This window comes from Gavialis gangeticus, unplaced genomic scaffold (assembly GCF_001723915.1).
Source record: "Gavialis gangeticus isolate Ggan-Ray unplaced genomic scaffold, GavGan_comp1, whole genome shotgun sequence".
Lineage (NCBI taxonomy): Eukaryota > Metazoa > Chordata > Crocodylia > Gavialidae > Gavialis > Gavialis gangeticus.
In genome coordinates this window covers 388,369-401,970 of record NW_017729012.1, presented here as the reverse complement: position 1 = coordinate 401,970, position 13,602 = coordinate 388,369, and the positions used below count along the sequence as shown (strand labels likewise).

General features: G+C 45.6%; 1 protein-coding gene and 1 long non-coding RNA gene across 2 annotated transcripts in view; both read right to left on the bottom strand.

The window, feature by feature from the left end:
* Nucleotides 1-894, bottom strand: part of LOC109293200 — a 15,857-nt gene extending 14,963 nt beyond the window's left edge. The window contains exon 1 of the long non-coding RNA XR_002096264.1: nucleotides 632-894. This is a non-coding gene — a long non-coding RNA (uncharacterized LOC109293200). The remainder of the gene's footprint in view (nucleotides 1-631) is intronic.
* A 7,081-nt stretch (nucleotides 895-7,975) lies between these two features.
* SLC13A5 (solute carrier family 13 member 5) overlaps nucleotides 7,976-13,602 on the bottom strand; it is a 27,307-nt gene continuing 21,680 nt past the window's right edge. The window contains exons 11-12 of the mRNA XM_019511010.1: nucleotides 12,348-12,485; nucleotides 7,976-11,504 (exon numbers count right to left, since the gene is read on the bottom strand). Of these exons, the coding sequence (XP_019366555.1) occupies nucleotides 11,376-11,504; nucleotides 12,348-12,485 (267 nt within the window). The 3' untranslated portion in view covers nucleotides 7,976-11,375. The remainder of the gene's footprint in view (nucleotides 11,505-12,347; nucleotides 12,486-13,602) is intronic.

Sequence of the window (13,602 nt, the reverse complement as noted above, 5' to 3'; positions counted from 1 at the left end):
CCAGGAACAATGGTCACAAGCTGGCAGAGGGAAGGTTTAGGTTGGACATCAGGAGGCGCTACTTCACGGTCAGGGCGGCTAGGGTCTGGAACCAGCTTCCATGTGAGGTGGTGCAGGCTCCCACCCTGGGGGTTTTTAAGAGGAGGTTGGATGACCACCTTGCTGGGGTCATTTGACCCCAGTGCTCTTCCTGCCATGGCAGGGGGTCGGACTATATGATCTGCTCAGGTCCCTTCTGACCCTAGAAACTATGAAACTATGAATACCACATCGGGACCCTTTCCCGATACTTTGCCTTCTGCAGTAACAGGGTTTCAAGCTAGCACAGCAGAAAAACCAAACAGTCTTCTGGCATTTCTAAAATGTTCTGGATTTGGGCCAAAAGCTTCTGGTTTCTGGCTTTCCAACAGACATGAAAAATATTCTAGGAAAACAGACCTTTTCCACAAAAAAAAGAAGACAACATTTCATCCCCAAACCAATTTTCCCTCAGAATTAAGTTCTAGTGGAAATTTTGCAACCTTCCCTACTAAATATTCAATCTGGCCTCACCGAAGCCCGTGTGATTGTTCGGTAAACAGTCATTGCAGGAGGTGCGTTTTGTTACAAGGAACGTTAAGTCTCTCCTCACCTTTTGAGATCTATAGTTGCCAACAGGAATCGCTGCTCTGCGGTAGCAGAACGATTCACACGTCTGGCTTGAAAACATTGCTGTCTGATTCACCGAAGAGCTGCTTTCCAGAGGCTGGGCAGTAATTCTGCATGGTTAAATAAAGTGCATAAGTAAACATGGGAAGGATAACACCTTTTTATGTAAAAGTCATGGTCACCATCTCATGACAAGGATTTACAGTCCAGTTATTCAGTAATGAATGGTCACTATTCAGCTTTTGCAGCCAAGATCCAAAAAACTAGATTTAGTATTGGAATAGCAGCATAATCAACTCTGTTTGAAAGGAAGTCAGCAGATGCGGTGAGGCATGCCGTTTTAAAGTCCACTGGAGCTGCCTGCTCTCCCCTTGCCTCCTCCCACGTGCTCCCTTTTTGACATAATGACTCGCGGGGAGGACTGCATTTTTACGTCTGCTTTAAAGACTGTTTGACATTTTGAGCAAGGTCGCTGGAGCAAGTTTGGAATTCAAGATGCTGCAATATAAGCAGAATAGCTGAGTCACGGGAGGAATTCTAATGCTTGCATTTCCAGATAAATCAAAATCTTGCTGAGTAACTACGTTTTCATCAATAATAGCATTTTCCCACAATGTAGGGATAGGGCAGTGCTGTTACCGGTACATGGCTAGAGCAGTGGACTGGAAGCCAGGACACATGGCTGCCGCTCTTGACCCTGGCACTGTCTTACTCAGTAACATTAGGCAAGTCACTTAACCTTGCCCTTTTCTCTTGCTTATGTGACACGGATGCATCCTGGAGACCCCTCAGGGTGGTGCTTGCTAGGGACCACTGTGGCCGTGTTGGGTCACTCGGAGCGTTCCTTAAAGCCAGCACAAGCATGGCTGCCACTCTAAGGCCCTGACTTCCCAGTCCCTCACCACTTCTGGTTCTCGTGGCCCTGACTCAAGCAATGAATTTCCAGTTTCACTCCAGAGAAAGGGACTTACTTCACCCCTCGTCAGGGAGAACGAGGACAACCCTGAGTTCCAAGAAGCAAAACAGAGAAGTTCTCTTGAATAAGGGCATTGACTGGGGACAAGGCCACCCAGCCAGATGTTTTCTGCACTGTCCAAAGGGTTCCTCCTATTTCCAATCCAGCCCACACAGCCCAGAGCACCCCAAAATTACTCAGTGGAGCTGTTCCTGTTCCAGACCACCCAGCTCCTGAGCCCCAAAGCTCCTCTGCTGGTCTCTGTCTCCCAACTCCTCCCTCTGCTCTCCCAAGGAAAGAGGTTTCCAGCCACTTCCCTTGGCTCATCTCATTCTCCTCTGCAACCTCCCACCTTTGTTAATGCGTCAAGAAAGCTATTCAATTCCTTTGTTACTGTCTTACCTGGCACTCTGTTAGAGCTATCAGCTCTTATTTTCCTGAGTAAAAGCTAGTTGGGTAGACTGAGGCACGCAACAGTACACCAACATGAACACAGTTAGCAGAGAAATATTAGTCCCTCATAGGAGGTAATAATACTTACCAAGCACAGAAGCATCCTGACGTTTTATTAAAAACTGTCAAATTCTTCAGGAGACCTGGATGTGGAGTCCTTTTCAACAAACATGAAGTGTTTCCAATACAATATTTAGCTCTATTATTGTCACACTCTGGATTCTGGGCACTCACGATAGTTTCTAAGGATGGCAGGCAACAGATACCGATACCAACTTCTCCCCCTAATATCTGACTGGGTCCTATTTGGGTCTCCATATACTTGATGCAAATCCCATGCTCACTTGCAACAGCCGCAAGGGTGGGCAAAATGTGGCCCATGGGCTGGATGCGGCCCGCCAAGCCATTCTATCCGGCCCGCGGGGCCTGTAAAACAATTCGAAAATTAATATTAGTCTGCCCTGGGCTGCCTGTCATGCAGCCCTCGATGGCTTGCCAAAACTCAGTAAGTGGCCCTCCACCCAAAATAATTGCCCGCCCCTGCATTAGACTTTCCAGGTCTTTCCTGCAATGCAGTCATTAGGAGTTATGGATGCAGACGTTTTAGCTGAGATGCTTTTCTCTCCCACTTTGTGATTCCACAGAGATGTGGTCTGTAGGGCTACAATCACCCTTTGATTTGCTGACTCCCCTCCCCTGTTTGGCCTGCAGAAATCCAGGGCCATAAGGAGAATCCTGCCAAGGTCATGGTCACTTCTGCCTGACAGTTGAACCAGTGTTTGTCATCTAGGGGAGCACTTATAATTTAACATACCTTTTTTCTAAAAGGAAGGTTTCAGACAGATGCCCCACTATCCCAGCCCTTATTTCCTGCCGTCTCGCATCCTGCGGGACAAACGCGATCTTCTTTCTTTGCATGCCTAGCAAGTTTCTCTCCAAATGAGGCAAATCCTGTTAGCAAAGCCAGCTTTAGACTCGGGGGAGCTTGACAGAAATGAAGACATGGGCTCTTCCCCTCCCACTTGCACACTGGATGACTTGCATTAACACAGCCTATCTAGCCACTGTGGCCTCTAGCCAAGAGCATCGTCTTGCTTGCTTTTCCTTAAAATTGACTCGGCCTGGAGAATGCTCATCATTGCACAGCTTCAAGAGAAGACTCTTCTTGTGCTCTGTTATTAAGTCAGACAAAAAACCCCAAGGCAGGAAACAAAAATGAGCCAAAACCCCAGGTGCTGATCCAACATCCCCAAATACAAGGGTGCCCAGAATCTGAATATTGCCAATGGCTCTGAGTCAAAACCCCAGATCCAACCTCTCCCTTCTACCCCCCAGCCTCAGGGAGCTGGATCCACATCCGAACCCATTTTTGCTATGCACCTGAGATCAACTTCTACTTTTTATATGCAGAGTACGCCTATAGCTGAGGGAGTATAATAAAACCTCTAGTTTTCCCAGTCTCAGACTGTCCCATTGCCATACTATGTGCCTCACTATCTTGTTGTCACATACTCAGATGAGTAGGGGCTTTGGATTATTGTATTCCTTTTGCTATCTTAATTATCTTTAAAATTAAAAGGGATGGTTGCTAATTAAGATGAGCATATATACAGGGGGAAAAGCATCCTTTAAACATGCCTTTGCCAGTGCAACGCACACTCTTTCACTGGTGTTCACCAATGGGTCATTTCATTTTCTAGTTTCTAGCTCATTAGTTACAACTCACTGCTGTAAAATACTGAGTCCAGAAAAGCTTTCATTTCAGTTTAGCTGATCTCTGTCTGGCTCTCAGCATTTCTATAGTTTCTATCACTGTTGCATCCCGTCACCTTCCTTTTTCTATTCCTTACCTAGTTCCAGAGCTTTAGGGTGGGCATTTCATTGCTAGCACATGTTGACTCTCACATTCAAATGAATATGTATGAAAATCCTGTTTGCATTACTACTGAAAATCCCACAATATAATGACATAGGCAGCATAATACCCACCCCTGGTGTAATTTTAACTGATCTCAACAGAGCCACACCAGAGACAGATGTAACCTAAAATCTGCCTTAGTACAGAATGAGAACTGTAGGCTCCACTGGTATGATATAACTAAGGTATAGGCCACCCTGTAAATACTAATTTTGGGTAGCTTCTCTTCCCGTTTCTAGACATTTGTCATGCTTGTTTAGACCAAAATACACTATAAATCCCTCTCCTAGGGCACTATTTTTAGAGTGTGAACAACAACATGGTGATTAATTAGTCATTCCTGTTGGTTCGGTTGTTAATGATAATCCTACATGGCATTTCACATCATCAGGGTGTCATACAGACTGACTAGTTCATTCTCAAGGAGGAAAATAATTAAATAGTCCATCTTTCTTCTATAGTAGGGGAAATGGGCACAGAGAAGTTAGAGTGCCCTGCCCAAGGACACACAGCTGGTCACTGCAAATCCTGGGACACTACCCAGGACACCTGACTGCCAAACCTCTGCACTGCCCAATGTCTCATTTAAAAACATCTCATCGAGCGCTAGAGGTAGGAGGGGGCATCATGCTGTGTAATCAATCTGTTCAGACTTCTCCCTATAGTGATTTCCTCTCCTGTCCTCTCACCTGGGTCATGAACAAGTCTGAATGCTTTCAACCCCGGAAGACCTCATCCACCCTGAGAAGTTTCACCAGCTTCATTAGTTTGAGACACTGTTTGCGTGCGTTTGTGCTCAGTTTAGATCTGGCTCACAGGGTTTTACCCAGCACCTGTAAATCACCAGCTGAAGAGGGTGCAGCTCACCTGTTCAACTGAATTGATTTAAAAGGGAGTCAGACCTAAGTGACTTTGGCTTTTGACAAGGCCTACGGGAACAGATTCAGCTCTGCTATGAGCAGGCACTTCCCACCTGCTTTGGGAGTGCTGTGAAAGAGGGTTACATTTGTCCCTCAGCTCCCTTCTAATTTCAGATTGCTACATTTGCATAGTATAGTGATGATAATGCCAGGACTGAACCCCAGCAGTAAAGCATTCTCCATCAGGGGCCCTCAGATGCTGGACAGTCTCCCTATGCTCTGGAGTATCTTGATGTCAGTGAATCAGACTGTGTTTCAACACTGTTGTTTTTTTGCTCAGCATGCACTGGAGGTGGGTTTTGAAACGAATGGGCTTTATAGGGGAAGGGTGCGTGTTCAGCAGCACACTTACTTTGCTTTGCACCTGTACATTTATCCAAGGCCCCTGCCATAAAGTTCCCTGCTTTAATTTTTGTATAATTTTAAAGGAATAATATAAAATAAGTTTATTCTGTTCAGTCAGTCTCATGACAAGCGAGTCATTCTTGTTACAAGCAGGTGACAGCACGTACCGCATTGTGAAGGAAACTTCATACAATACATTGCTGCGAGTAGGGAAAGCAGCCAAGCAGGCCAATTCAATGTGATCTGCTACTGACACCCTAAGGGAGCTGTCATTGCTGAAAGCAAATCACAGGCAGGTCAGTGCCTGTTCCTAGTTCATCACGTTACAATAGTGGATACAAAACAGGTGACGGTCCAATTACCAGTTGCGTGAGATTGCATCGTTTTAGCACACAAAGCTGTCGCTGACTTCACAATGGCACAGACCAGACTGGACAAGGTTGGAAAGTCACATGTTTATTCGCACAGACACACTAGAATACAAAACAATCCATCACCCTCAGGGAACCAACAGAACAGCCCAAACATTAAGGAGTTGTGATTGAACACTTCCTTCCATGTGCAACACGAACGTTTAGAAAGCAAGAGGGAAGGTATTACAAATGCAATCTGTCTGCAGAATTCCAAAACAAGGGTAAGGGACACCTCTAGGCTGTTTGGTTTAAAATGTCTCATTTTTTACATCAGAATAAATTCAGTAGGCTGTTTTCTTCCACTGGTTTCCACCCCTGTCCCAGCTCCAAAACATTGCCAGTGAATCATTTCAGCTATATTCTGGCATTTCCCTCTCCAGGGCAGAGACAAGCCTGAGCCGGAAAGCAGGATCTGAATATGCCAGAGCTCTTGTCACTAAAAAAGAGGGCTGGATTCTCCAATTTTTGGATTCATCGTTTCTTTTGGTGCAAATCAGAATAACTCTGAATTTAACAAAGCCATGTGAATTCACAGCATAGAGCATGCTCACAGGTGTAAGCCAGAAGGGACTCCTATAAACATTTAGTGTGACAACCTTTGTAACACAAGCCACCACATTTTAGCTGACCCTCTGGGCTAAGCCTTAATTTTCTTGTGGACCAAAGCAGAATGCTTCATTACTTTGAGTGTTGTATGGATTCAGGTCTGGGTCTGATTTTCCTCAAAGTCTCTTTCTATTGAAGTGCAATTTTTTCCACTTGCACATCTTCCAACAAGATCTAATTGCAAGAGGAAAGACAGAACAAATGGTCCTACTCCCTATTCAACATGGCCCAGTCAGAAAATACATTTCCCCTGGACAGGCTCCATCCTGCAGTTACTCACACAAGTATCTTCATTCTCACTGGTAGTCTCATTGAAGTTAGTGGGATTGTTGGGAATCACAATGCACACGCGCTAACATAGCAGACACTATCTAATGTGAAGCTATTTGCTCTGGTCCTCCATTTGGGAGATCTCTCTAGCACTTCTACCCTTAGTAAGAGCTCCCACACCAAAAACCTGGAGATCTAGGCAGAAAGAAGCTGTATTTGCTGCTCAGCAGACAGAATCCTGAACCACTGCTTCTTGAGCATAAAGACAGGGTCGAACCAAGGATTCAATTATGAAATGGATTTAAAAGAGGAGAGAAGTAGGTTAGCTCCTCAGAAACACTACTGCCAGTTGCAATGCCAGCTGGACACTCAACATGCCTTCAGCCACAGAGTCAGGCTCTATCATGCAGCAAAAAGGAACTGGTGGTTGCCACAGCATGATTGAGGGAACGGGCCTGGCCTGTTGGCCCTGAAGCTGCCACTTGTGAATGCTGTGCTTCCACGTCCTCTGCTGGCATCATATTTTGTGGCCAGGAACACACTGCATGAGGTGGAGCCTGGTTTCTGTACCCCCAGGACCATGGCAGCGAGGAATAAGGCCATCAAAGCTTACGGCATCTCTTGATCTACAGCAGTCACTTTCCAAGAAAGGCTGAAAGGCTATCTTCCCCAAGTTGCCATCCTGATTTCTACCCTGCAATGCAGGAAGGCAATGTGGCTCAGCACTGTCAGAAACAGAGTAGAGTTGTCTTTGCACTGCCAATTTTTTAAGAAACATGTTTATTCAAGGCATTGGAACAAGACGACATGCATGCTTGACACTGAAGAAAAGCCTGTTTGTCTCCATTACACTGGGGACATTGTGTTTCACTTGGTCTTCTTGGAGGGCCTGTCTTTGATACCAGGACTTGCATTATTATTAATATATAGTACCCAGCCCCAAGGGAAACCTCGTTAAAATGAACAGGGCTTCTTGGGGAGTGGGGCTCTACTCAACATGAACAATGGTGCCAGGGTCCTGGTCTATGTAAAAACTACTTGGGTTAGTCTGAGATCGAGGCGAGCTTGGATTATCAACTACCCCACTGCTGGGAAGTGGGAAGCCTTGACATGTATGCTTTACAATCAGGACATCCGCTTAAGGTTTGCATTCAGCAATAAATGTTCTTCACTGACACAAGGCAACTCTTCCCTTTCATTTTATAAACCTAGGCTCAAACTTGACCAATTCATCACATATTACAGTCTACACTAGCACCTAGAACAGTGCTTCTCAGCCAGGGAGCTGCAGCATCCAGGAGTGCCCTGAGATCCTTTCAAGACCACTGTGTACAAAGTTGGCACCATTAGGTGTGCAAACATGATTCACAAGATAAACCCAGAGATTTCAAGCAGAAAACCATAGTGTTAAAAAAACCATTCTGACCCAACGTGTTCTTTCTGAGCCCTTTGCAACAGAAAAATTGCTTTATTATTATTCAGTAGTCAAAAAATGAGTGAAAACTGAAAGGTGGCAAATTCCAAAGGGCTGTCAGGGAATGCCTCGAGCCTAAAAAGGTTGGGAACCACTGGCCTAGAAGGTGTTGACTCACACATTTTTACAACACACCTTGAAATCCTAAACTCCTTTTCCAACCACCTTCCCTTAGGTGCAAAGAATACCCTGGGGGTGGTTCTCTACCACTTGTCCCTCAAGCAATTTCAATGGAGCGACACCAGCACCAGTGAATTCAGGGTGAACTGGGATGGAGAATCCAGCCTTCCTCTGAGTAACCAGAAAAGTAATCTGTGCTGAAGAAAAGATTAATTCTACCCCATTGAGTCCGGCAGGTTCATGTCCTGTGACTTGCCCACTTACATTAAAACAAATCAATTGTAGAAAAAAAAAAAATCACCAAAGTTGCTTCAGCAAGGAAGAAAGTGTCAATATTTACAAGACTGCGCCATACGGCGTACAAAGTGGACTCAATTATCTCAGTAAAAAGGGATTGAGACTTCTGAAGCCATATTTCATTCTTTCCACCTCTCTGTGTTCCCCCTGAAATTTAAATAACACCGTTTACGTGTTCATAGTGGAATAGAAAGTTTAAACCTCCACTCCTGCAGCAGCACAGGAACCAAAAAAAATTTCCTTGGCTAAAAGGAAAGTATTCAAATAATTTAAATGCATCCTGCTTAAGAAAACTCCCCTCCACTCACTTCTGCATGGGGAGCTGAGGAATGACCGAGTTACGACATTTAACAGGAACCTCCTTCATAAGAGAAATGCTTTTCCACAGGAGAATCAGTTTTGACAGGAAGGAAAACTGAGAACCAAGCACAGAATTTATGCACTAACAAATCACAGCCAGTAGTCAGGGATGCTTTGCTAATGACTCTCCTATAGCAAAAACCATCCGTGGACCCAACCCCGTGAAATCAGTGAAAGTAGAGGGCAATCGCAGCGTCTCAAAGCCAGGCAGCCTGTGCTCCAGCTTAGACAGTACTTGCACTCCCAAAGATGAGATCCCTTAAAGCACCTAAGCATCTAACTTCCAGTGATTTCACCAAGTTTTCCTAGAGGTATTTCAGCAAAGCTAGATCCCCACAATCATAGCATTTCTTATTGGAACTGACATCTTGCTTAATAGATGAAGAGGTTTTGTTTGTTGGGTGATGTTCACCAGCCACTATCACCTGTTCCTATTTGATTTCCTGTCTTCCCCCTGTGGTTGTAAGGCAGCTGCCCAGGCTGCCTTGGCCCTTTGTAGTGGTGTAGATAGATACCCCTACAGCAGGTCTGAGCCACTGCACACCTCCTTAGGAGATGCTAACAGCAAGTGCCAGTGGACCTAAGGGTGTCCAGCACCGTGAAGAATCAAACCCTTACATAGTGAATTCAAACAATAGCTAAAAGGTTTTCCACACAGGAAACATTTCTTTCTCCAACACCAGGTGTTTTATAGATATTTCCTTGCTTTTAAAGGCAAAGTAAAAAATCTTTTTTTCCAGTTCTATAAAGAAAAAAAAGTCATGTTAACAACAACAACAACATTAAACATCTTACTTCCATTGATTCATTAGAGGCCAGATCCTGAGCCCTTATTCAGGCTTTGGAACCGGGGTGGCAGGATTTAGGGCCTCAGCCCTCACAACACCCTTGTGAGGTAGGTCAGCACCATTTTCCTCATTAGGCACACAGGGAAAATGAGGCACTATAAAGTTAAGGCTAGGAACAGATGCTGCATTTGTCCCTGGACCACTTCTGCGTGTGTTTGTCCCAGAACAGAAATATTCCAGGACTGGCATGTACACACATCACCCTTCAGAAAGAGTTTATTGAGCGGCTAAATGCACTGCTGCTCTTCTGCCATTGAAGCAGCGACGTAATCCCAGATTAACCATTCAGACACACTTTGTGATATACCAGGATAAACCATTAATACTTCTTATCCCCTGAACCTTTTTAGGGCTTATCCCAGGATAATGGACACAAACATCTGAATGACTGTATTTGGTCCCAGGATAATATGGTATATCACGGGATAAATGCAACATCTGTTTGTAGCCTAAATGACTTGCCTACGGCCGCACACAGTGAGACTGCGAAAGCACTCAGGTGGTGCCATCCCACTAGACAATGCCACATTGGCTTCTATTAATTTAGTCTCCACAGAATAAATAAAAACCCTTTTTTTGTCTCACTGTCAAAGAAGCCACAGCATGACCAGCTATACCTCTAGACACCTGTCACCAGCTCTTCTGAAGACGTTATTGCTTCAGAAACATTGAGAGAAATCATGGTGCTATTCCAGTTATAAGCCAGGTGCTGTGAAACACTTGACACATAGGGCCTTAAATTGCAAAATACTTTGACAAAACCCCTACTGGAGTCAGCTGGCCCAATCTCAAAGGGAACAATGATTAAGACTTTTAGAACCTGGTCCATAATTAGAGTTATAAATATGTTCCCCCTTCAAAAACCCATCCTTTAGGCCTTGTCTCCACTCCCACATTAAGGAGTTAACTAACTGGAAGGCATGTAAGAGGTTAAGCTAAGAAGTTTCATTACACCTGGAAGTCTATGTGCAGTCTATCTGTCTCACTTCCAGGTTGCCTACAATAAGGCATGTACATTGGTGAAGCAATACTTGGCTCAGTATCCTCCTTGTTTCTGCCTGCACCACAACATAGCAAGTAAAAGCTAACCACAACACCTCCTTGCCTATCTGCATTCCAAAGTCGTGGCCAGCGCAGTGTTCGTTCATCATCGCAGTCGCTCTAATGTGATTTGGGAGTGAAGCCAAGGCCTGGGTGAACATTGCTGGATGTGTACTTGGAAAGAGTTTCTCTTCACGTTGTTAAGCCCAACTCTAAGTAAATCCTTCTTCCATTAGGCTGCCAGTGACAGCAGGGACACTTGGTACAATTGGTGATTTATGGACACAAGAGGAAGTTAATGAATTGCAAGCCCTTGACTGTATGCAGTGTCCTATGCTAATGATTTACACGTGAATGCTACTAACTTGATGGTTTGATCCATTTTTACAGAGCAGCCTTTCTTCTCTTATTATTGTTAAATAAAATCTAGCACTGCAGTCCCACTTGCTTGGAAACGCACATGAATCAGTCCATCACAACAAACGTGTTACCATCACAGCTCATCAGAGATCTCTACAGAAGCTGTCCTCATGGCTCAGTCATGACTGGAATGATTTCAAGTTGGCTGGTGCCTCACCAGAAATTTGGGCCCCACGATGTTGTATTCATCTAACACAGCATCCGCACTGCCAATAAGGCACTACATAGGTCTCGGGGCAATGAGAAAACAGCATTCAAGTTCATCTTTCCAATACATTCTTCAATGCTCACTTTCCAGACGTGATGTTGGCCCAAGATGGAAAAGTGTCCAAGTCAAACAGGGGGCGTCCCCAAGTATTGATGGCCAAAGTGACACAAAGGACTCCAAGAATGTTCATGATGAATCCTGTTTTAGCCTGCGGCAAAATACACACAAGCACAATGAGTGTCCAGAGACCTGCCAGAACCCATTAGCATAAATACAATGCAGAAACTTGAAGGGGCAATTTCAACACGCGAGCAACTTAAAGCCAGGTAATCATGGTGCTGGATGTTCCATGCTCTTGCTTCAATGCTCTTGCCGTGGAACACGGTGTGCTCAGATCTCTATTCATTTGTGCTCTTTAACAATTGTAAAGCAAGACACTTATTGATTAAGGGCCAGATTCGACCACCCACAGAATCAGATCATGCATCTGAAAGAGCCTGTGCATCCTGGTCAGAACCTCACTACTGACTCCAAAGATGGCTGCCGGTGCAGCAGGCTGATTGTATTATCAGCTTAATGCTGAGCATTACCTTTGACTCATGGGAGCAAGATCAGCCCTGTAGATACACTGATCCAACTTCCCTTGAAAACAATGGGATTGAAATGAGCAGAAAGCCTGGCTTTGTGGATTGGAGAGACTCATGAATCTTTCAACAAATCTAGAAAAGTAGGGCTGGAAGAGCCCTCAGGAGGTCATCTAGTCCATGCCCCGCTCAAGGCAGGATCGAGCCTAGTTTGAATATCAGTTTGATTCTGTGTGCACCCGCTTCTGTAAGCAAAACTTCACTGCCTTTTATGTAAAAGCACCTATTAAAATGTCACCCCCCAAACAGACTAAGCAGGATTAGGCACTGATGGTGTTTTCACGCACCCTATGACAGAACCAAGGAAATACAGATGATCAAACCAAGATGAATCTGAAATAATGAAGACAGATGGTAATGGAAGGTTTGGGTGACACACTCGACATCCATTATCATCATCAGCTTACCATGTCTGCAACACGGAGGTGACCATATGAAAACACTATCGCATTCGGCGGAGTTGCCACAGGTAGCATGAAGGCAAACGAGGCACTGAGAGTCCCTGGGATCATGATGTACAAAGGATTGACCTTGATGGACTGTGCCTGGGGGAAAAAAAAGAATGGAATCAAAACACTGGAAGAGATCCAAAATAGAAGCAGGCAGAAAGTATCGAAGATCCCACAAGTACAGAGAGTCAATTCATTCCCCAGCAAAACATCAGCAAAGTAGAGTTTTTGAAAAGCAAATTCACTTTACACTGGAATCCTCTCATAGCCAAGGACAACTTGAATAAAATGAAAAGGTCATTTGAACCAGAACTGCAAGCCACATGCTACAAGATCCCAAAGTAAACCAAAGCTCCCATCACCCTTCCTAAGTGCAAGGCATTATTTCATGGTCTGAACACAAGGCTAGAAGTTAGGAATTTTACACTCCTAACATGGTCCTAGCACTCATTCTGTGCCTCAGGACAAGTTATTTAGAGTGAGATTTTCAAATGGGCTTAACCATGGCTTAGCTCTGTACTAAGGTTGCCATATTTCCAGTTTCAAAAAAGACGACACCTGTCTGGACAACACCTCACTCCCAACTCACAGCCCCCTGGCCCTGCCAGTGCCCCTCACTCCCGACCTGCAGCCCCCCATTCCTGCTGCTGCCCTCACTCCCTACTCGCAGTCCTTCGCCGGCCCTCAGGCTATGCTGGTGCCTCTCAGTTCCAACCTGAACCCCCCCATCCCTGCTATTGCCCCTCACTCCTGACCTGCAGACTCCTGGCCCTGCAAGTGGCCCTCACTCCCGACCCACAGTCCCTCGCACCCCACTTCTGGCCATGCTCACTCGCTCCCAAGTTGCAGCCCCCTGCACTCCTGACACACAGCTTCCACCCCCCCAGCTCTGCCAGTGCCCCTCGCTCCCAACCCACAGCCCCCTGCTCCCCCCAGCCCTGCCATAGGGGGCTCCCACAACTACCCCTGTCCCAACTGGGCTGGAGCACAGCAGCTCCAATTTGTGCGGGTGATGGCAGAGCGAGTCCAGCCCCAGCGTAAGCTGGAAGGAAGATGCTTGTGGCACCCCCCACCCTGGGCTGGGGCTTCAGCTCTGCAGCAGGCTGCCTGGCCACATCCCTTCCTCCTACACCCCTGGCAGTGCCACAGAGCTCCCTGCTGTCCTCAAAGGGCCCCCTTGCCCCTAAAGGGGAGGCAGTAGCCCCTCCCTCAT